General features: G+C 44.1%; 1 protein-coding gene across 1 annotated transcript; it reads right to left on the bottom strand.

Annotated features, from left to right (window-relative positions):
• Window positions 1–2,787: 2,787 nt before the first annotated feature.
• LOC138651252 (myelin protein zero-like protein 2) lies at window positions 2,788–23,548 on the bottom strand. The gene is made up of 6 exons (XM_069741306.1): window positions 23,412–23,548; window positions 20,686–20,840; window positions 9,047–9,257; window positions 7,288–7,429; window positions 6,121–6,192; window positions 2,788–4,190 (listed from the first exon to the last, which is right to left on the bottom strand). The coding sequence occupies exons 1-5, from the start codon at window positions 23,464–23,466 to the stop codon at window positions 6,144–6,146; spliced, it is 612 nt and encodes a 203-aa protein (XP_069597407.1). The 5' UTR covers window positions 23,467–23,548; the 3' UTR covers window positions 2,788–4,190; window positions 6,121–6,143.
• Between the last annotated feature and the right edge of the window lie 444 nt (window positions 23,549–23,992).

The following is a 23,992-nucleotide window of genomic DNA, read 5'->3' as shown; positions in this document are numbered from 1 at the left end:
TTTTTCTAATTCCTCATGCTAGCCCGCTGTAAAAATATTAAAATGAGTTTTTCTCACCCGCTTTTGGCCTCGGTCTTTGTTGACAGGCTCACAACTACAAGTGACTACTGCAGCCAATCACTGGGGTCAGCGGTGATGAACTTGGCATGAGATCGCCAAGCATGCATACAGGAATGAGCGTTTTTATGAGAAAACGTTAGCACTTACCACTGCCGCCAATGACTGGCTGCAGGGGTCATTTCGCTGTTGCTGCAGGAAGACGAACCAAGGAGATGGGTGGAGGATCCAGGGAGTGTTAAAAACTAGCAAAGTGAGTATGCTTTTAAGATTTAGTTTTCTTTTGCACATATTTTAAAGGGGTTTTCCGTCTCTACTCGCTATCGCATTTGGAAGGGAGCGGGGCCAGTGACATCACATCTTCTGATACATCCTGAATACCGCGTTGCTTGCCAAATATATACATTTTCTTACCTGGTGTAAATGCCACTGTATTCCTGAATGTGCCCTATTGAAGTATATGGAGCGGACAAGCACCGCAGACATCTGTACTCGACTATTTCCATCAGTCCTATAGAGCATTCCTTATACACGCATTCTTCTTTTTGGACCTACTAACAGATATATTACCATTTTCCATCTTTTAAATGGAGTTTGTCATCAGAAAATGACCTATTGTTTTAATCAGGTTTTATGTGAAATATTCTTTTTTTTTACTTTTTGGAATTTTTATTTTCATACCACAATCTGCATTAAAAAATAGAAATCTTGCAGTTTTTATATTGACCATTGGATCTTTTTTTTTTTAGACTTGAATTTTCAGGAAATTCGCATGTTCATTAACCACAATGATCAGACATCTAATGCGAGTGAGCAAAGGTCCTGGGTGGAGAGTCAGCAGTCATATCACTTATTATGGTTGGTGGATCCTGTGTTATCAGCTGTGTATAAAAGTGTTACCTGTCAGTGTAATCCTGTCTGTGATGATAATGAACCTGCTGAAAACTCTCAGAAAGGACCAGAAGTGTCAGTCTAAGATATCCTGAATGGCCAGTGTGAAAACGACAGGATTACTCATTTTAATTTTTAATAAAAAATAGTGATATGAAAAAAAGAACATTTTCAAAATTAAAAAAAAAATGATAAAAATACGTGTAACACAAACTGTGATTGAAGTAATAGTTCATTTTCTGATGACACATTCCCTTAATCCACACATATAGCAGATGTCAAATCCCTTGTCTGGAGACCAAGTTTTATTGACTTGAGACACATAATTACGGTTATAGACAATTTTTAAGTTGTTAGCAGCTTTTAATAGGTCACTAAAACACTTTATATCACCTCTATTTCATATAGACACTAATATATATATAAAAAACCAGGATAAGAAAATTCTGCATATGTACACACATTTCACTAGACGCACAGATATAAAACAATGTTATACAGTATATTCAGTCTATAGAATGTAAGGAAACAATGTTACATGGAAAGTCATCTGCAACACACAGAAGAAAGCAATGCATTAAGGTACCTTCACACATAACAATTTCGTTAACGATATCGTTGCAACGTCACGCTTTTTGTGACGTAGCAACAATCCCGCTAACGATCTCGTTATGTGTGACAGCGACCAACGATCAGGCCCCTGCTGGGAGATCGTTGGTCGTTGGGGAATGATCAGGACCTTTTTTTTGGTCGCTGATCACCCGCTGTCATCGCTGGATCGGCGTGTGTGACGCCGATCCAGCGATGTGTTCACTGGTAACCAGGGTAAATATCGGGTTACTAAGCGCAGGGCCGCGCTTAGTAACCCGATATTTACCCTGGTTACCATTGTAAAAGTTAAAAAAAAAGAAAAACAGTACATACTCACATTCCGATGTCTGTCACGTCCCCCGGCGTCAGCTTCCCTGCACTGTGTCAGCGCCGGCCGTAAAGCAGAGCACAGCAGTGACGTCACCGCTGTGCTCTGCTTTACAGCCGGCGCTGACACAGTGCAGGGAAGCTGACGCCGGGGGACGTGACAGACATCGGAATGTGAGTATGTACTGTTTTTCTTTTTTTTTTTTTTACTTTTACAATGGTAACCAGTATAAATTCGGGTTACTAAGCGTGGCCCTGCGCTTAGTAACCCGATATTTACCCTGGTTACCCGGGGACTTCGGCATCGTTGAAGACAGTTTCAACGATGCCAAAGTCGTTCCCCTGATCGTTGGTCGCTGGAGAGAGCTGTCTGTGTGACAGCTCCCCAGCGACCACACAACGACTTACCATCGATCACGGCCGGGTCGTATCGCTGGTCGTGATCGTTGGTAAGTCGTTTAGTGTAACGGTACCTTTATTCTTCCATACAAGGAAAAATGCTGGAACTCTGAAGATCAATAGGGGTCAATCATCGATCTAACACCGCGATTACCCAATAAAGGACAACGTTAGAAAACCTACAGTAAGTCGTTCCAATGTGGATAGGGCAACTATAGAAACTGGTTATCAGACGGCAGACATTTATGGTCTTAGGTCAGACGGGCGTATAAACTGGAACACACTGAACGGACTGGCCGGCGGCTATACTCACCCGAGCGTCGCAGCATCATGTATTTCTATGCAGCTGGGACGCTCGGGTCGGGAAAGTATCTAAAAGAAGTCACGTGCACAAACACGAAGAATGACTTTGAAAAAAAAGATGCAAATTAAATAATGAATAAGGTGCAATGACTTTTTTATTTGCACCTTATTTTTCTGGAGTCAAAATGGTTCTAAGACAATGATGGATCGGAACCCAAGTGTTTCAACTATATATATTTTTTTTTACAGTATAAAATGTTGCACACATACGCTTACTAATTTACCATATTACATCTCACAAAACAAACACCAATTTATAGGGGCAGTTTTTTTTTTCTTCAAACAAAATCCCCGTAACAGTTATCAATGTGACTAAAGGCAGTGCGATCGGGATAGCAGCACAAAGCCGGAAACTCTACCAAGAGCTTCAATCCAGAAAAGTGGAGAAACTAAAGCAAATGAGGGCAGGTAATACATCAGTTCTCTTTCTTGGGATATATTTATATTAAATAATACATAATTGGACATTATAACATTATGAAGCTCCTCGTGGGCGTGTTCTTATAAAAGAAATATGGCAGAGTACATGCCATGCGTGAAGACTATCATTCATCAAAGCAGTTTGCCAGTTTTTGGTGTAAAAAAATTACTAGAATTTTGCAACATTTTTTGAATAACTCAATTTAGTCCCAGACGGATTTCTTGACTTTTTGAAAAGTAGGTGCCGCTTAGTCGATAGGGAGCGCAGCCGATAAATTTATTATAATTTATGCCAAAAATGTGGAGAAAATGATGGCAGAAATATACTCAAATTGTTCACTGGAGTTAATTACTTGCTGTGGTGCCTGGAAATTGAAAGTTGCGCCAAATAAGTTAAAGAGGAGTATGCCTTTTAATGAATTTGGCATGCTCTTCATTAAGACTGGAGCACACAATATCAGTCTTGATGAACCGGAGCCAAAGTATTTTATGATTTTTACACTTTTTGGGCATATCTGGACAGTTTTTTTTTTTTTAAAGTGTCAAGCGAAAAGGTGCAATACTTAGACGCGTCCTAAGATGCGCCAAATTTATTAGACTTGCACCATTTTTTTTATGTGTATGGATTTGAGTCATCAGATTGCATAGAAAAATAATCTGGCACAGTCTTCACCGGTTTGTAAACTCATCCATCCCTCTATATTTCCGGCAGTATGTCGCACTGTCGGCACAAGCACAACTGCTGCCGATTTATCAAGTGTTTGACATTGATATTCAAATGTCCCATTCTGGTAAACTACACACACGTTTACACCGCCATATTTTAAAGTCTGTGATTCTGGACATATTTTGGGGGGAGTCAAAAACACCCCTGGAGAGAAGAGAAGAGGTCCTCCGAGAAATGATTTTCCTCTTTGTATTACTTGGACGAGTTTCCAGTTTTTTGGAAGAGTAAATGGAGTAGAATTCGGGGCTGCTAGCGTCCATGATGTTAAGAATGCAGAGTCCATAAGATGCAGCAGGACGTTAGAAGATGCCTCCGTTCTCCAACTGGTAACAAGTCCATCACCAGCCCGTCATGAGTCTGACTTCACCGATGTAATAGGCTGTAGGGCGGGATGGTCTAAAGTTTTTCAAATGACCTGCGTAAGACAGAAGAATGGTGAGAAAATAAAAACTAGAACTTGTGCTACTTTGGCCTCCTAGATGAGACCTCATGGCATCGGCTGGTTGATTAACATGCACAAAGCTGGTGATCATCTGCAGATTATTTATCAGTGGGGGTCTGACATCTGCAGAACAGGGCACTATTAGACCGGTTAGAATGGACCTTGTGGCAGTGCGCATGTGCGACCGTCGCTCCATTCATGGTGCTTGGTTTTTTCTTTCAGCCCCATGAAGAATGAATGAAGCAGCAGTCCGACACCACTCTATTCTAATGGGGGTAACTTCCCATGTTGAGGATAAAAATTCCCCGTTTTGCTGAATGCTGTGGGGCACAGTTAATAAGTTATTGCCTCGCTCTTCCAGATAGGTGATAACTTGTTTTCATTGGACGTCTCCTTTAAGTTTCAAGATTACATCTTCATTTTCAGCCCCGCTAATGTGCAGTTTGATCCTCACAGTAATATATGCTGGAAGCACAGCTTCATTCCTGTACTTCTTCCCACTTTTCATACAAGGGTCTCCTCTATCCTTTTGCTTTCTGAGACACCCTCTCCTTGTTCTGGTTGTGCTGTGGGTCCCGTGCTTAGAGCTCTGGTGCAGCCATTCTGGAGTTCAGTGCTTAGGATGTACACTACAAGCTCCAGCAAGTCATGCCTATTCGGTTAATGATTGTTTCTTTTATTTCATAGAAAGTCCATTGGGTTGAAAAGTAACACAATAGCACACCTCCAGGACCTTGCCATAAACCCCCTGGACCTTGCCGTACACCCCCTGGACCTTGCCGTACACCACCTGGACCTTGCCGTACACCCCCCCTGTACCTTGCCGTAAACTCCCCTGGACTTTGCCATACACCCCCTGGACCTTGCCATAAACCCCCCTGGACCTTGCCGTACACCCCCTGGACCTTGCCGTACACCCCCTGGACCTTGCCGTACACCCCCTGGACCTTGCCGTACACCCCCTTGGATCTTGCCGTACACCCCCTTGGATCTTGCCGTACACCCTCTTGGACCCTGCCGTACACCCCCTGGACCTTGCCGTACACCCCCTTGGACCCTGCCGTACACCCCCTGGACCTTGCCGTACACCCCCTTGGACCTTGCCGTACACCCCCTGGACCTTGCCGTACACCCCCTGGACCTTGCCGTACACCCCCTTGGACCCTGCTGTACACCCCCTGGACCTTGCCGTACACCCCCTGGACCTTGCCGTACACCCCCTGGACCTTGCCGTACACCCCCTGGACCTTGCCGTACACCCCCTGGACCTTGCCGTACACCCCCTGGACCTTGCCGTACACCCCCTGGACCTTGCCGTACACCCCCTGGACCTTGCCGTACACCCCCTGGACTTTGCCGTACACCCCCTGGACCTTGCCGTACACCCCCTGGACCTTGCCGTACACCCCCTGGACCTTGCCGTACACCCCCTGGACCTTGCCGTACACCCCCTGGACCTTGCCGTACACCCCCTGGACCTTGCCGTACACCCCCTGGACCTTGCCGTACACCCCCTGGACCTTGCCGTACACCCCCTGGACCTTGCCGTACACCCCCTTGGACCCTGCCGTACACCCCCTGGACTTTGCTGTACACCCCCTGGACCTTGCCGTACACCCCCTGGACCTTGCCGTACACCCCCTGGACCTTGCCGTACACCCCCTGGACCCTGCCATACACCCCCTGGACCTTGCCGTACACCCTCTGATCCTACATGCGCAGTGGGAGCTGATGGCAGAAAACCCCACATTGTATCGGACAAAAGTTGGTTGCTTTTAAAACAAATTACTTTTGTGTTAATTTGGGGTTTTGTGTTTTACTTGTGTTGTTTTGGGTCAGAATTGATAAATGTTATGCTTCAGTTACATGTACTTCGTTATTTCTGTGCTTTACAGCCACTCACCTTATGGATGGCTTCTCTGGGAATCACGCAATTACAGATGAATCCTGCAATTTGTCATTTAACTTCTCTCTACTATGGAAGAAAAGGAATTGATTGATAGATTAGTAACACGTTTCATTCTTTTCCCAGAATATGGACTTAAGATATGCAAATAAGCTTTCCTGTAGTAGAAAGAAGACTGCCTCCCTAGTGCCCCCTATTGGAGATAATTAACCTACAGCGAGCCATCTCCCTACTAATAGGAGAGACTAGAATAAAAGCAGATTTGAGAATTGTTATATTTAGTAATCATTGTTTTTATTTTTTTATTTTTTTTTTCTACAAATCACTATTACATGTGAAAATAAGAAACTTTGCATTGTATCTGATCAGAAAAATCTGCTTTTTTCTCCTCCTGGATGGATCTTTCAGTCTCAAAAATTCTCAGTTTATGGGTAAAATGTATGTTCGGTGTTTACAGATTTTCCCATTACAAAGCTAGGAGATGACAGTTGGTGCTCATAAAGTTCTATGGAGAAATGTAGCAGGATGTCCGTGTCGGCCTCTAGCTCCTCCCTGCCCACTCCATGGAACCTTATGAGCACCAACTGTCATCTCCTATCTCTGTAATGGGAAACTCTGTTCACTGAATACACATTTTATCTCTGAACTGAGAATGAACGATCAGTCCACGAGGAGCAAAAAAGTAGATTTCGCTGATAAAATAAATGTGTAAACTTTATTGAAACATACATAAAAATGGGGCAGTAACCACAAGTGCAGCAGCAACAGTGGGACACACACAGGAACAACCTCCATATAAAAAAAAGATGTATACAGCAGTAACATGAGGGTGATATAAGAATGATATCTAACTGTAAGGAGCCAGAACAGCATTGCTCCATATACTGTATAGTGGCCATTCTCAGGTACTGCAGCTCGGCTTCAATTAAAGTGAATGGGATCTGAGCTGCATTACTGGAGAACAGCCATTACAGTGTTCAGAGCTGCTCTGTCCATTGTCTACATCTGCAGAACCTAGTATCACCTGATCAATTGGGGTGTTATGGCGCCGGACCACCACAAATCAAAGACTGATGGCTAATTTTAAGGGTAGACCATCAATATCAAAGTCCATCCACTTCAGTCCTATGTCCTCTTTGTATCTCTCCCCTCAGCGAAGCTTACCATTCCATCACGGATACGGCGGTGCTGTGAGTCCTCTGCTTACGATAATAGCGAAACGACACCACGGCTATTACTATTAGTATTATCACCACGCTGCCGACCCCAATGATCAGCGCCAGCAGCATGATCTCCGAGAACTTCACTGTGAAGACATGGAGGGCAATGGCAGGTTACTGAGAGTTCAGAGAATGACACACAAAGATAGTATGGTTACACGGGGAGCAAAATAATCTGCGGGAACTGGACCCATATACTGTATCCCCTTGTGAAAACTATAGCACCCAGGGCAAGGTTCCCTGGATTATTAAGGTGACTTATGCCACTCCTGACATGTCCAGGGTAATAAATACATTAAAGGAAATAAAAAAAGATTCTGAAGCATCTTAGAACTTTGCATTGTTCCATTCTATTATTCTTTTTGGAAATGTGTGAATAAATTGACGAGTGTTCACCGGACCCCTAACTTCACTGGCCAATCGGCACACTGCGGGGGGGCTCCTTATCCACGAAGAGAATGATGAAGCCCAGGTGCCAATGTTTACGCAATTCTAAGAATATCAAAGTTTTAAGTGATGCTTCAGAATTGGTTTTCATTGGAATACTATTATCTACCACAACAGGTCAGGCGTGCGGTCTGGTCCTATAGTAAATCGGTGACAGTAACCGCATCCAAAAGTTGGAAAAGTCTGATTAAAAATCAGTCATCAGCATTAGGCTATGGTCACACCACCATGTATTTTCTCATCCGAGAGAACCGGTCCATTATGCAGAATGGAGAAAAAAAAAATGTTTCCCGTTTTCTCCATTCTGCGAGCGCGCGGAAATGAGACTGCACTTTGATGTCATCCAAGTGCAGCCCAATGTTTTTCGCTGACTTGCATTGCACAGTGCGATTCAAATATCGGATTATACTCAGACACTGTGCCGAAGGAAAATATCGGACATGTGAACGGCCCCATAGACTAACATTAGTCTGAGTTGATCCAATGTTTTTTCCGGATCGCAATGAGGCAATGTGCACGAGTCCTTGTATTTACCATGGTGTTTGTGGATAAAAAAAAAATAGCAAAATTACTTTTCCCTTTTGAAGCAGTAAATACAATTTAATCAATATATATATATATATATATATATATATATATATATATATATATATCCCCAAAACTGCCATTAGAGCATACAAATGCCCCCTAAAAAAAAAAAAAAAAAGCCCTTATACAGCTATTTCAACGAAAAGTTATGGCTCTTAAGTAAAAATACAATGCTAAATTTAGCTTGGTCCAAAAAGGGGTATTCCGGGACTGAAATAATGGCGATATATCCATAGGACAGGTCATCAATATCGCATCAGAGGAGCCCCTGACAGCCAGGAGCCCATCCCCCTCTAATAAGATGATACGTGGATATACACAGTGTGCGGAGCCAGAACGTCACCGCTCTGTACACGGCGTAGTGGTCATTCCCGGTTACCAAAGCTCAGATCACATTCGCTTCAATGAGAGCAGAGTTGCAATACCCAACATTACCACTAGTGTGCTCTAGTGGCAGTAGCCCCAGATATCAGCTAAAGGTGTCAATCCCTTTAAGGGATTATTTCCATCTCAACCAATCATGGCTGGCCACAGAGGTTACAAATAAACAGCTTAGCTCAGCCCACTTGGCTATTTCCATGGCCGGCGCATAGACAGATGGGAATAACCATTTCATAGCTAAAACATTTGGGGTAAAATCACAAGTAGATGCGTTAATGACTACTTGCCTTGGTTGACAACGCTCACCGTAATCTCTCCCATCTCTCCATGAGCATCGGGCGGATTCTTGACTTGGCACAGGTAGGTGCCGTTATCTGTTTGCTGAATGTTCATGATAATGATCGATCCGTCGCCGCGTTCGGCGTTCCCGTCCCACACTGCGCGGTTTAGGAAGCGGCCTCTCTCAGGAGGATAAGGCTCCCGGTGGTAGTAGAAAACCTAACGGAGCAAGAAAGGATTGAAGAGCAATTAATCCATTGTGTAGTATCCTGTGACGCACCATGGACTCCCCCCCTAAGGAAGATGTTAGAAAAGGACTGGGCAGATGGCTTTTAACATGCACAATCCTTTCCTTCTTAGAAATGAATCTGGCATCAGCTTGCTCCACTTAAAACGCATGCATGGTATCGGGGGCATATGGCTGACGCCTGTCTGTATGGCCAACTCTAAGCCCATCTGAGGGGCTCATACAAAGCCTTGTTCATGGGGTCAGTTGGGGTCCCAGTGATGATAGGTAATAACTTCATAAATTAGGTCAACCCATTTTTAAAGGTGACGTGTCACCAGGTCAAATGGTTTTCCTTATTTCATCCCCCTGAATATTGCACTTTTCTCTTTTTTAAAAATAAAATAAAATAAATAAATCCGTCATACGGTCCCAGTGATATGGGTCTTTCTATTTTTGGGTTAATTTTGATGGTCTTTTCTAATGGGGCATGGCTCACAGACTCCTCTGGGGCGTGGCTAACAGGCTCCTCTGGGGTGTGGCTCACAGGCTCCTCTGGGGCGTGGCTCACAGGCTCCTCTGGGGCGTGGCTCACAGGCTCCTCTGGGGCGTGTCTTAAGGCTACATGACATTATTTTTCTATGAGCAGCGCCCCCTTGGTAAAAACTATAAAAATTAGCATTTTTGACGCTCTAAATAAAAAGGAACCAGATGGCGTATTTTAAAAAGTGAAAAGCAGAATGTCCAGAGGATCAACAGGAATAAAAGGGAAAGCAAAACTGGCCGCTTTTGACCTAGTGACAGGTCCTCTTTAAGCTGATCTGTCACCAACCCAATTTCACAAAACAAGCTGTATATTATTAAATAGACCTATAAAGGCTGATGTACTTACTATGAAGGTTCATGTCCTATCAACTTTTTCAAAGTTTTATGGCCCAAAATGACCAGTTCTAGTTGGACTCCTAAAATCCTCATTTCAATATCAGGATCATACAGCCATTCTGTGTTACATTTCCAAAGTAAGTACACCGGCCTCATCAGGTATGGGAGAACTATATGCAATTGTATTCAGCTTTTATTAAGAAAGCAAAATCAGTCCAACCAATCTCTCCTTGGGCTCTATACACAGCAATGGTGCCTGCCACCAAAATAGCTCTACTTGTAGGACCTGTTGTACAACCGTTGTCGGAATGTTTACAAATCCTTTTTTAGAAACTTTAGAACAGAAGTTAAAGAGAACTTTCACAGTGTTTGTTTTTCCACTGCGGAGTACAGTATAGGGAGATAATAAGTAGAGAAAATATTGTCTCGGCTCAACAAAACCAGCCGATGTCTCCTGTAAGTAAGTAGTAGTAAGTAAGTAGTAGTAGACGTCGCTCCGTAAGAGCATTGGTGCTTGATTATGGTTCCAATCCATAAGTATAATTATACGAAAAAATGTTGGCAATCAGGGGTGTGCGGTGAAATGAAAAAAAAAATATTTATTCATGCAATCCAAAATGATTCAGAACAATTAACGTTTTGGCCCTCAATTTGGACCTTCATCAGAATGGTGGGGACTGAGAGCGGTGATGTGGACGCAGCGCCACGCCACCATAGCACTGCGTCCATATCCCCACCATAACACCCCACAGCAATCCGTATCATTCTGAGGAAGGCCCGGATTCAAGGCCGAAATTGAATGCTGAACTTTTTCATATAATTATGTCTTCCTTAACGGCATGTGAACGTTAGAGGGTTTATATACTCCGGAGATCTATATCTTATTTGCTACTTATAGAACGGAAAATAACTTAAACCATATCTTATTTTTCAGAATAAGCTGTCATTTGTATATACGTGAGAAATAACACATTTATGGACTTGTATCCTGCATTTTTCAGAAATGTTCTCCTCTGCAGGCGCTACCTCTAATTCTCAGTGGGTGTAGACCAGCTACTATGATGTCTCGGGGCACACACAGACAAGAGGAATTCCTGCTCTCCTTTCTCTATTATTTGGCACATGTTTAGAAGCAACAGCATGGAGAATATTACACAGCAGTACTGAGCAGTGTAACTGTGAATCCAGCTCTGCGCTGAGATAAAACACTTTCTGTAAAGCAGCTGTAGAATCTGTGTGTATCACTGACTCTCTATCTTTGCAGCCACATCTTCCTCTTCCCCTATACTCAGAATTTCATGGGCAGGTGTTCTCTGAGCCATTAGTGAAATGGCAGTCCATTATGAATGATGAACTCAGGGAGGCAAGCGGGATGACACTACAATGCTGCAGGCTGGGGCTGCACAGGGTAACGTGATCAGACACATTTCTTTCTGATCAGACAATAAGTCTCCTTTGATACAGAGTTCCCTTTGTCTATTCCCGAGCCTTGCCATGCTAGATGCCTGCACTCAGGCTAGGCGTATCACTTTTTGCACTTTACAGACTTCTTATTGTTCCAAGTAATACAGACAAGTCACAATCAGTGTTCTGTGCAGACTGCGAGCCCTTCTAGTCATAATGGGGGGGACTAAATGCAAAAATTGGGCACAAAGTAAAAGTCTGTTTACACTAAATGACCACTGATCGGTAAATATTTACTGATTGGCGATCGTTTATAAACCGGTTTACACATGCTGATTGCACGAAACTACGCATTGTGTGCGCGTAGGTTCTTGGCAGCACGAATCCGCTTTACACAGAACGATATGCTGCCGAGAACAATGATGTTTAAGCAAACCTAAAAATCATTGCACCTAGGGAACGAGTATTTTGCTCATTCATTGGGTGAGCGTCAGCCTGTTTGCATTGTATGATTATCGTTCTTAGAAACCTTCGTTCGCCGCTAATCTTTCAGTATAAATGGACCTTACTCCCTGCAAGTCATAAAGATGAAGGATCAATATTGACCAATTTATCAGTCTTTTTAACATCCAATTTGCACTTTTTACCCCTACAAATTCAACATTCACTGCTAAGTTTCCTTATCTTTTATTCTCTTTTTTCTATGCTTTTACACCTTAAACACCAATTACAAGGGCTGATAATCAACCAAATCAGCATTCGCGAGATCAGCCGACAAATAAGCAAATCTTTTATCGTTACTGTTAACGGTTCATCTTTCGTGTAAACAGGGAATGTGCTACAGACAAGCGCAAACAGTACATGGATTGCATTAACAATGATCCATTCTCTTATGATTTGCATCAGCAATAGTAAAAAGCATTTAAGTGAGAGCAGATCGGCTTTTTATTTCGCCATTGGGCACCAAAATGCTTTTGAAAGTCCAGCACTAGATAAGAATATCCAGGTAATGGCTAAAACATTGCCATGTCCTGTGTATTTGCATAACGTATGTTTCAATGGTCACTATTATCTCAGCAAACTTTCTATAAATCATAACGAAACACCAGGGTTACTTACTGGTAGCCGGTTTTTCCGGAGCCCATGACAGCACACCTGAGAGAGGGATCCGCCCAGTCGGGACAGGAAACCTACTGAAATAAAAGGGCGGTACCTCTCCCTCGCTTCAGTTGGTTTTCAGAGCATGAGAGGCCCCTTGGTTAGTACACATGACAATCTACCACCACATTGTAATAATAAATAACACCCACTAAAAAGTGCACACCGAAAGGGTGAAAAAGAAGGGAGGGAATATACAGGTGCTGTCATGGGCTCCGGAAAAACCGGCTACCAGTAAGTAACCTTGGTGTTTTCCCGTCTCCCATGACAGCACACCTGAGAGATTTTTGGAGAAAGAACACCTTAGGGAGGGACCACCGCTTGTAGTACCCTTCTACCAAAGGTAAGGTCAGTTGAGGAGGATAGATCGAGCCGGTAGTGTCTAAAGAAGGTAGACGGTGAGGACCAGGTAGCGGACTTACAAATCTGATCAATCGATACCTCTGCTTTTTCCGCCCAGGAAGTAGCCACGGCTCTGGTGGAGTGAGCGTTGATGCCTTCAGGGATCGGAGCACCACGAGAAGCATAAGATAAGGAAATGGCCTCCCTAATCCATCTAGCAATAGTACCCTTGGATACCCCATATCCCTTCCTGCTACCCTGGAAAGCTATAAATAAGGATTGATCCTTCCTCCACTGACTAGTCAGAGATATATACTGCAAAATAGCTCTTCTCACATCCAGTGTATGAAATTTCTCTTCCCCTGGGTTCTTGGGATTATCACAAAAAGAGGGTAACACAATTTCTTGGCTCCTATGGAATTTAAGTACTACTTTCGGCAGATATGCCGGATCTGGCCTGAGCACTACTCTATCATCAAATATCTGCGTGTAAGGAGGGGAGATAGACAGGGCTTGCAAGTCACTCACCCTACGGGCTGATGTCAACGCTACCAGAAGTACAGTCTTAAGAGTAAGTATTTTTATTGATGACTCCTGCAAGGGTTCAAATGGATCACTAGTCAGAGCCTCTAACACCAGATTCAAATCCCATGGAGGAACCCTCTGAATTACCACTGGTCTAGACCTACTACATGATTTTATAAAGCGGGACACCCATCTATTGGAGGCCAGATTACAATTATACAAGGCTCCTAATGCCGACACTTGCACCTTGAGCATATTAGTTGCTAACCCTAGTTGCAACCCCGCCTGTAGGAATTCTAAAATAGTACCCACAGGAGCCCTGTCCCCCACGGGTTGCCCCGAAAATTCCAGAAACCTTTTCCATGTTCTGCCATATATCCTTGATGTTACTGGCTTTCTACTTTTTAACAAGGTGGAGACTAACCCTGGTGAAAACCCCTGCCTACTCAGTAATGCCCTCTCAAATTCCAGGCTGCAAGATGGAAGCCCTTCACTTGAGAGTGGCATATTGGACCCTGAGTAAGCAGGTCCGGAATTTCTGGCAGAATCCATGGATCGGTCACTGACATTTGTCTCAGGAGGGAGAACCAAGGTCTTTTTGGCCAGAATGGAGCAATCAAAATTACTCTCGCCTGCTCCATTCTGATTTTTCTTACTACCGTCGGAATCATCGCTATTGGTGGAAACACATATGCGAGGCTGAAATTCCATTGTATTTGGAGAGCATCTACCGCGAAGGGTTTTTCTCTTGGATCTAGTGAACAGAAGCTCTCTACCTTCCTGTTGCTTAGGGTGGCAAATAAATCTATCACAGGTAAGCCCCAAGCCTGCACTATCTGTTGAAACACCCGGGGATTCAAAGACCACTCTCCTTGCCTCAGTGTTTTGCGACTTAGGTAGTCTGCCTTTATATTCTCGACCCCTTTTATATGGAGAGCCGAGAGGGATAGTAGGTGGCGCTCCGCTAGTTGTAGGAGGACAGATGCTGACTTCATCAGGGAAGGGGATCTCGTCCCCCCTTGGTGGTTGATGTATGCAACAACTGCGTGATTGTCCGACATGACCCTGGTATGATGACCCTGGAGGATGGGAAGGAAATGTTTTACAGCTTTTTCTACAGCCCACAACTCTGTTAGGTTTGACGCTTGTTGTGATTCTAAATGGGACCAAGATCCCTGAACTGAGAGTGTCCCCAAATGAGCTCCCCATCCTGAACCGCTTGCATCTGTGGTGATGACCTGGTCTATTGGAGTTATCCACTGGACCCCTGATGTCAAATGGTCTCTTATGGTCCACCATTTTAGGGAATCTGTTACCTCTAATGAAAGGCGTAGCTTTCCCTCTAAATGCCCTTTTAACCACCTCTGCGCTGACAGGATCTCCCATTGTAATTGTCTTAGATGGAACTGTGCCCATCTTACTGCGGGTATACAGGACGTCAGAGAACCCAACAGGGACATTGCCCTTCTCAATGTCATTGCGGGGTGATGAATTGCTGACTCTACAAGATTTTGAATTTTGATCAGCTTGTTTTCTGGCAAAAGACAAAGCTGACGCCTGGAATCCAGGACTAAACCCAGAAAAGATTGCACTAGCTCCGGCATCAACCTTGATTTGGCAAGATTTATTTTCCACCCCAACCGCTGTAGCGTTGATATGACTTGTTCTATTTGTGTTTGGCAATGTGTTGATGAGTTCCCTATTATGAGGAAGTCGTCCAGATACGGAACTATAACTACATTCTGAGAGCGGAGGAAAGACATGACCTCTGACATTAATTTTGTAAAAATTCTCGGTGCTATTGATAGGCCGAATGGTAGGGCAGCATACTGATAGTGCCTGAGACAGCCTTGTACATAAACCGCCACCCTTAGGTATTTTTGGTGGTCTTGATGAATTGGGACGTGGTAATAGGCGTCCTTCAGGTCTATGGCTGCCATGAAGCAACCTGGGAATAAGAGTTTTATGGCCGTATTTATTGACTCCATTTTGAAGGAGCAGTTTACTATTGACTGATTTAGATTTTTTAAATTGATAATAGTTCTCAGGGACCCGTCTGGTTTTCGTATGAGAAAAAGAGGAGAGTAAAAACCTTTTCCCTGCTCTTCCCCCGGGACCTCCACAAGAACCCGTTTTGATACGAGCTCCAGTTCCTCTGCCTCCAAGGCTAGCTGCTCCTCTGGAGTCTTTCTTTGGGGCGTTAAAACAAAAGTTTGTCGCGGTGGAAAAACAAAATCTATTCTTAGGCCGTGTTCGATGACCTTTAGAGTCCAATGACTGGGGGAGATGTCTACCCAGGCTGGGAGAAAAGATGAAAGCCTTCCCCCCACCTCTGGCCTGGCGTCATTGGGAGGGCTTTTTCGCCGATGTTGAGGGACCTTTAAACATGTATCCAGATCCCCTTCTGTCTCTGGAGTCCCAATTCCTTCTATCTCCCGGGGGGCGGCCTCTACTAAATTTGCCCCTCCGAAAATAAGGCCTTCTAAAGTCCACAGGAAAACTAGGGAATCCCTTTTTCCTATCTCCTGCTTTCTCTAAAATGTCTTCCAATTTTTGACCGAAGAGGAAATGGCCGTCACATGGTATAGAACAAAGTCTATTTATTGAAGGTAGATCCCCCGGGCATCCCTTCAACCAGAGAGCACGTCTAGCTGCATTGCATAAACTTGCAGCCCTAGCTGCCAGTCTTACAGAGTCTGCAGAGGAATCCGCTACGAAGGCAGCTGCACCTTTAGCTAAAGTTAAATTGGTTAGAATTTCATCTCTCGGGGCTTTAGACTTCAGTTGCTCCTCTATCTGCTGCAGCCAGACAATAAGGGAGCGAGAGACACAGGTTCCTGCGATTGCTGGTTTCAAGCCCCCTGCGGTTGCTTCCCAGGTGTGTCTTAGGAACCCATCCGCTTTTTTATCTAAAGGATCTCTTAATACGCCAGAATCTTCTAAGGGAAGGGATAATTTTTTAGACGATCTAGCCACCACACCATCGATTTTCGGAACCTTATCCCAAGTCTCTGAATCTTTATCCTCAAAGGGGTAACGTCTTTTAGAAGCCGAGGGAAGATTACCCGATTCTTCTGGTTTCCTCCACTCTTTTTCTATAAGGGCTTTTATTCTGGAATTGACTGGGAAGGTGCGTTTTCTCTTTTCCTCTAAACCCCCAAACATTATGTCCTCCAGGGATTTGGCCGCTTTCTCATCTTTAAGGCCCATTGAAGCTCTAACGGCTTTTACTAGCTTGTCCGTGTTCTCAGTAAGAAAGCACGGACGGCCCCCCCACATCACTATCAGAAGAGGAGTCAGAGGAGAAGAGGAGCAGGGAGATAACGGTTCCTCCTGACCTTCCTCATCAGAAGGAGATACCTCAGAAGCCGAAACTGGTTCAGGGTGTTTACTACCCCTTTTCTTAAGGGCTGCTTTAACAGAGTCTTGTACTTCGGCTCTGATTATTGCTCTAAGACTAGAGGCAAAGTCAGGGGTGTCTTCCTGGATAGTCTTTTGAATACAATCTATACAAAGACTTTTCTGCCACTGAACTGCCAATGGGACATTACAGAGGGCACATTCTTTATTCTTTGTCTTGGAACTAGCCTTCCTCGGCGCCTGCCAAGTAAACAGAAAATGTAGCCCATTACCACCAGGGTGACATTCACGTAGATCACTCACCACCCGCTGACCATAAAGGGTACCGGATTCCGAGGCGGACTGGGAGCACGGGGAACATTCCTCCTGGATGTCGAAGAGTCCTGAGACGTCCGACTAGGATGATTGCTGCTCCTTCCATTTGAGCGGCTATTCTTCTTAGGATGATGACGAGCAGATGTATCGCCTGATAAGGGCTCTTGCTGCTGCTGCTGTAATAGCTGTTGCTGCTGCTGCTCCATACCCTCCATCTCTGGACTGTATGGGAATGAGCAGCGATCTATTGCAGCCACCCCCTTAATAAGGGGTCGTTCCACAGCGCTCCCCCGCCGTGATTCAGCACAAGGGTTCCCGTCAGGACAGGAAACCCAACTGAAGCGAGGGAGAGGTACCGCCCTTTTATTTCAGTAGGTTTCCTGTCCCGACTGGGCGGATCCCTCTCTCAGGTGTGCTGTCATGGGAGACGGGAAAAAAGCAAATATAAGAAACTATGTAAAATATTTTATGAGACAGATTTGCTGCTTTCAACACTCATGAGCCACTTCTCCCAACTCTTCCTCCTGTATTCATCATTCACTTTGAAAAGCAGCTAAAATCCGCTTTAGAATAAAGGATTTTAGCTGTTTTCTCAACAGCCATCCGATAGTTCCATTGATCATTTGGACGGCAGCTATCTTGGCTCCCGTACACATGAGAGCTCGTTTGGCCAAGCGCTGCTATGTTATTTGTGGTCCGTCACCTAACATGACTGTGAGCGGTTTAGCTCAAGGAAAACAAATGGAATGGAGGTCCAAAATCGGATCAACATCTTCCCCGATAAACAGTTGTCTGGGCTCCGATATACGTTAGACTATTGGTCGAACTCCTCGATATCAGCGAGTTTTGGCCAACACTAGTCTAATGTGTATGGGGGCCTTAAGACGGCCTGCCAGCTCAGTGAGGGATCAGATTACAGCTACTTATTGAAGTCTATGAAGAGGGAAGTGCAAAGTGAGAGAGACATAGAGTCCTGCACCTGCTTTCTTGTAAGTGTTTTATCTCACGCCATAGCTGGATCCATATAGTATAATTTCCTAATATGTTATCATATAAATGTTCCCTTTATCATCAGGAACATTTGTATAAAACAACCGGGCAGCTAGAGAAGCGTAAGATTTCCTACTCATCAGCTAGCCTTTTGGGGTATGTGCACATTGAGTCTTTTTTGCTTTGTTTTTGGAGCGGAAACAGAGCTTAAACTCCCAAGTTTTTTTTCGGGAAGGGGAGGGGGGAGATTGAGAGTTTCCATTTACTTTCTGCTCCAAAAGAAAAAAAAAATCAGTGTAAACATACCTTTTGGGTAGAGTCACACAACAAAATAAAAAAAAAGTTTTTAAAAGTGTAAAAAAGAAAAACATTTTAAACTAGATGGGCATTTCCTGAAGGAAATACATGGTGCTTGAACAGCGCTGCCGGCTTTACAGCAGTGTATCAGGTGGCGACTGTAAGAAAGTAACGTTAGAATATGACTGTTGTGTATAGCGATGGCACAACCTGGGATGGGTTGTATATGCAGCCAATGGGAGTGATGTAGTGATGTCACCATCATATAATATTGGGTGCAGGCTAAAGGACCTGTGTGATGTCACCACCATTTGCTTCAAGGGGACACTGGGACCCACAGTGATGAAATGAGCGGGGTCCGGACACTTGTGAAGAACAGGCAGACTGTCCTAAGCAGAGTCTGTATGTAAGAAATTGTAGTCTATGTGTCAACTGTGTCACTGATTTTTGCAGTCATGTAGAGACCCCGTTCAGGCGGCGTTATGAAGCCCTCGGTGTGGACAGGTGTGCTATGTATTTTTGCAGTCGATCCGATTTGTAGTTTAAAAAAAAAAAAAAAAAAAAAATAAATCACATTTTAAGCAAAAATGTTCCCATAGGAATTAATCGCGACCTTTCCATGACCCCCAACTAACATGGATTGAAGCCACAGCGCAGGTGCTTCTTGGTAGCCACTTTGGCACATTCGACACCTCAGTAGCCACTTTTGCACTTGGTAGCCACTTTGGCACATTCGGCACCTCGGTAGCCACGTTAACCACTTGGTAGACACTTTGACACATCGGCACCTCTGTAGCCACTTTTGCTACTTGGTAGCCACTTTTGTCACTTGGTAGCCACTTTGGCACATTCAGCACCTCGGTAGCCACTTTTGCCACTTGGTAGCCACTTTTGTCACTTGGTAGCCACTTTGGCACATTCGGCACCTCGGTAGCCACTTTTGTCACTTGGTAGCCACTTTGGCACATTCGGCATCTCGGTAGCCACTTTTGCCACTTGGTAGCCACTTTTGCTACTTGGTAGCCACTTTAGCACATTCAGCACCTCTGTAGCCACTTGGTAGCCACTTTGGCACATTCGGCACCTCTGTAGCCACTTTTGCCACTTGGTAGCCACTTTGGCACATTCGGCACCTCGATAGCCACTTGGTAGCCACTTTGGCACATTCGGCCCCTCAGTAGTCACGAGTCAGAGTCAGTCAGAAGTCACAGACACATTATTCTGATGTTTGACTTTGATAAATGATCGTGTCCTAAAATGGACACCGTACATTTGCATAGCTGCTGTCTTTGTAAGGTCAGTGCACCTGCGCTTTGGCTTCAATCCATGTCAGTTGGGGGTCATGGAAAGGTCGCCATGAATTCCTATGGGAAACTTTTTGCTTAAAATGCGATTTAAAAAAAAAAAACACCTACAAATCGGATCGACTCCAAAAATACATAGCACACCTGTCCCCACCGAGGGCTTCGAAAGGCCGCCTGAACAGGGTCTCTGCGCCGAGCGGTTCGGGCCCATTAATTGCGGAAAACGCGGAGAAGAAGAAGTAGAATAATAATAAAATAAAAGAAATCGGATTACAATATGTTGCTTGGACTTAGAGGGTTCAAGCACCATAATTACCCCCCTTTTACTTATAATAAATAAATACACATATTTGGTATCGCCGCATTTGTAAAAATCCAATCTATCAACATATCAAATTATTCAATCTGTACGATCAATACTGTAAAGAAATGAAACGCCAGAATTGCTGCTGTAACCGCTTTGGATGCCACCATATGATCCAGTAGTGTCTGATATATGAGGGTGTACTCAATATGGCGGCAGTAGATTCAGTTTTTTCTCTATTTTTCCATGTCTTGTATCTCGTTGTATTTTTCCATGTTTTCTATCCAGTTGTATGTACATTTCTGTGTAATTGGCAGGCTGGCGGCCGTGCCGGCATCTGCTCTCAGTGAGTAAGTATTGCGCCATCGCTGTGTGACACGTGTACTCACATGCAAAGGAAGGGGAAAACCGAACAGAATCCTGGAATGACTTCACAAGTCTGACTAGTTCACCACGTCTCACCCGCCTCCAAAAGAGGGATCATTAGGATGAGCACTAAGAATAATTACAGATATCCAGCTCCAATCATTGGCTACTTACAGACTCATCACTGCCCCCTGAAAGAGGGCGAAACGTCCATGATACAGACACGTCGTCACCCAGCGCCACGTAAGAGCTGAACGTACACTTCAGCCGGGGATCTGTTCCATTCCGAACCTGGAGCTCCTTTGAAGTAAACACGTCCATTGATGAGACTGTTGGGAAAGTCGAAATAATATCTATGAATTACAGGAGATACACAAACCCAGGTTACAACTGACCCGCAAAAACAATGGTGTCCCTGCCCGCCCCACATTAGCCACGGTGCTTGCCACATACAAAACATTCCCACGTGTCTGTGCCGTCATCTACATCGCAAATATGGTGTCCTGGTTTCTTTCTAAAATGGAATCCCTGTATAGTGGGATCCATTCATTGATGGTGGAGGGAGCGATGGCAAGTTTTTTTGGGGGGAAATCTTAGACTATGTTCCTACGATGAGTTTATGGTGAGTTTTTTTACTTTTTACTTTGTATTTTTGAAAAAATGTAAATACCCTATTTTACTTAATGGGTGCAGAAAATCGGCAACATCAAAAACTCAACTGTGGGAACATAGCCTTAGGCCCGGGTGAAGAAATACCTACTGTGACTCTGCCCTTAGTGGTAGGCGGCATAAATTCATGCTGAGACTATTGTGCCACAAATATGAGGCTGTGTGTCCACGAAATCTGCACAAGAATTAGCCCCATTGTCATTTAAGGGGTTTACCACTGCGAAAACCTTATTCACATGCATGGGATTCAGATTATCCTCCAGTCACAAGTGTCAGATCTTTAGTCCGGATTCACACATTTCATTTCTGGATGTAAGTCCGGCAACCACAAAAAGAGGGGATACAAAAGAGAGGAAATAGATCTTTACCAGTACAGACACAGTTTTTTTATGTGGTTTTTGCCATGGATTCCTCTCTAAAATCTGCATCAATTAACACTTCAAATCTGCTTCCCACTGATTTGAATGAGAAAAAGCTTTTTATTTTTTTGTGCATGGCACGCTTTTTTTTTTTTTTTACAAGTGCAAAAAAAAGCTTCATGTCCATTCTTCAACACATTTCCCAAGCTTAAATAACGGTTTTTATTACAGCTTTTGATGCAAAGTTTTGTTTGTTTTTTTTTCCCAAAAAACACAAACTCATCCTAAACGCCATATTGTAATGAAAAAAGCATGAAAAAGCACACTTAAAAAATGCCACAAAAATGGCGTAAAACGCGAGTGCTTCCAAAACCTGTCCTTTTGGGAGCAGTTTTTAGATGTGGATTTTTCCGCCAGAAAAATCGATGTCAAAAACCTCCACGTAACCAGAGGCTCATACTTTACATTCCTTCTTTCTTTCGTAAAAAAAATTGATGTCCCCAGGAGTAGATCCAGTACAGCTGGATAATGAGTGACAAGTCGTGGCTTCAAATCTACGATATCTAATTAATAGGTCAGCTAACCCGAGTCACAGATTAACCAATATCCTGCACCCTCCTCGCTGACCCATTGCTATATTTCAGCAGGTCAGAGATCAGGATCTGCAGATATTTCAGACAAAACCCGACAAGGTGCCGCGTATCGCACAATGCGGTATTAATCATGGGGACACGTTGCGATGCTGGATGTTATGATTTCTTATGAGCAGCAAACGGCGACCGTGATACAAAGGAGCAAATGTTTCGCTGGTCGCAAGCAGCCTGATTCTGGGTTCAGCAAGCCCATTTTTTTTTGCATACAAGGAAAAATGGACCATTTTTTTCACCAGTGTGCTTCATCCGATTTTCATCCATTTTATGGCATCTATTTTTTCACATATGCAAAAAATTAAAATATCCCAAGTGCAACGGACTGCACTCAGAAGACACATTGATGCCCTCTGTGTGCTGTCCATTTCTTTTTTTTCACAGACCCACTGATTTGCATTGAGACGTGTCCCCTTTTTTGAAGGGTGGTGAGGGGGTAGAGTTAAATTTTTTTAAAACATTTTCTAAAAAAAAAACACAAAAAAACATGCCAATAGACTGTAACGGGTAAGTGTTATATGTGTAAAAAACAGGCAAAGTGCTTCGTTCAGATGGACAGAAGTTTAGTCAGTCGCACACAGAGCGGCGTAATTCGAGGTGCAAGTTCACATGAACGATTTTCCATTTGAATCGCCACATGTGTCCGAAAAAAAAAATCACGGCGTGCACGAGTCTTGCCCGTGTTGCAGATGACACATGGCTAGCTTTAGTTGTGTTGACTGAGGGCACATGGCGTTTGCACCCATCTGTGATGCAGGGGAACACACGGAGCTGCACCCGCAATTTTTGCACAACTTCAACACGATTTTCCGAACGGACCCCTTACGCGTTAACTGGGAAACTTCTGTTTTCTAATGTAGAAAGCAATCTAGGGGGCCCCTTTTAGAGCCACCGTGTTGCATAACTGTCTGACGTATCAGCTGTTAGACATGTATATGCAAAGGGCAAGACGAGACGTATCAGCGGACAGACGTCAGAAAGGAGAAACACAACGAGAGGCCACAACGACCACGATCAAGACTCCAATCTGGCCACTACACCCAATAGTCAGAGTGCAACTACTCTACCCACAATGAGTCACAGCGTAGAGGGCCGAGCCCAAGAGTAATGATAGTGTTAATAATCCCAAGTCAATTATTTGGGCTAATGACCTCACGAGAATGTTCTTGAATCTTTTCTTTCCATGGATCTCAACTGGTAGGACGGAGAAGTTGTATGGACTTACCTGCAGCCACCAGGGCTATCCAGATGGCTAAGCCAAAGGAGCCGAGAGCAGGCATGGTTGTGAGTTTGGAAGCCTGTCCTTCCAGAGGAATGTCTGCACAGGTTCAGGGGAGTGGTGTTCCCACCTGTAGCCCTAGCTCCTATTACATTGGGTGGAGTTACTACTTACAGACAAATGCAGGCGTGACGGACTCGAGAAGGACTGAATGCAATCTGGGAAATAGTTTGTCATAGGAACTTGGCCACATAGTTCTCGGCTGGATCACCTAATTCGTATGGGGTGACTGATTATTTAGCATTTAAAAAAAATCAGCTCTTCATTTGTGGAGCTGTCGACTGCCTGTAAATTCCTGGAAAGTTTGCAAAACAGTCCTCGAAATGCTGCGGGTTTACAGTGAAACCAGATAAAGCACATAAGAATCAAATGCTTATTTTAGACGACACCGAGTACATGATTTTTATGCATTTTATCTGGACTCGGTGCAAAAAAATCAAGGGATGTTTGCAAGGCGGTATTCAGACATCGCAGCTGCGTAAATCCCACGTATAAAGCCTACTGAAATGTTTCACCTCTACGACCCG

This window comes from Ranitomeya imitator, chromosome 10, assembly GCF_032444005.1.
Source record: "Ranitomeya imitator isolate aRanImi1 chromosome 10, aRanImi1.pri, whole genome shotgun sequence".
In the NCBI taxonomy this organism is placed as follows: Eukaryota; Metazoa; Chordata; class Amphibia; order Anura; family Dendrobatidae; genus Ranitomeya; species Ranitomeya imitator.
The sequence above is the reverse complement of the archived record's forward strand: the minus strand, read 5'-3'. Positions and strand labels throughout refer to the sequence as shown.

Bases quoted from the DNA above. Each gene is read 5' to 3' on its own strand.
- LOC138651252 (XM_069741306.1), bottom strand. From the start codon at position 23,466: ATGCCTGCTCTCGGCTCCTTTGGCTTAGCCATCTGGATAGCCCTGGTG. The intron at 7,430-9,046 runs GCAAGTAGTCAT...ATGTCTTCACAG, and splicing joins GGTGAGCGTTGTCAACCAAG to TGAAGTTCTCGGAGATCATG. The intron at 6,193-7,287 runs GTAAGCTTCGCT...TTTCTTCCATAG, and splicing joins GCCGTATCCGTGATGGAATG to TAGAGAGAAGTTAAATGACA.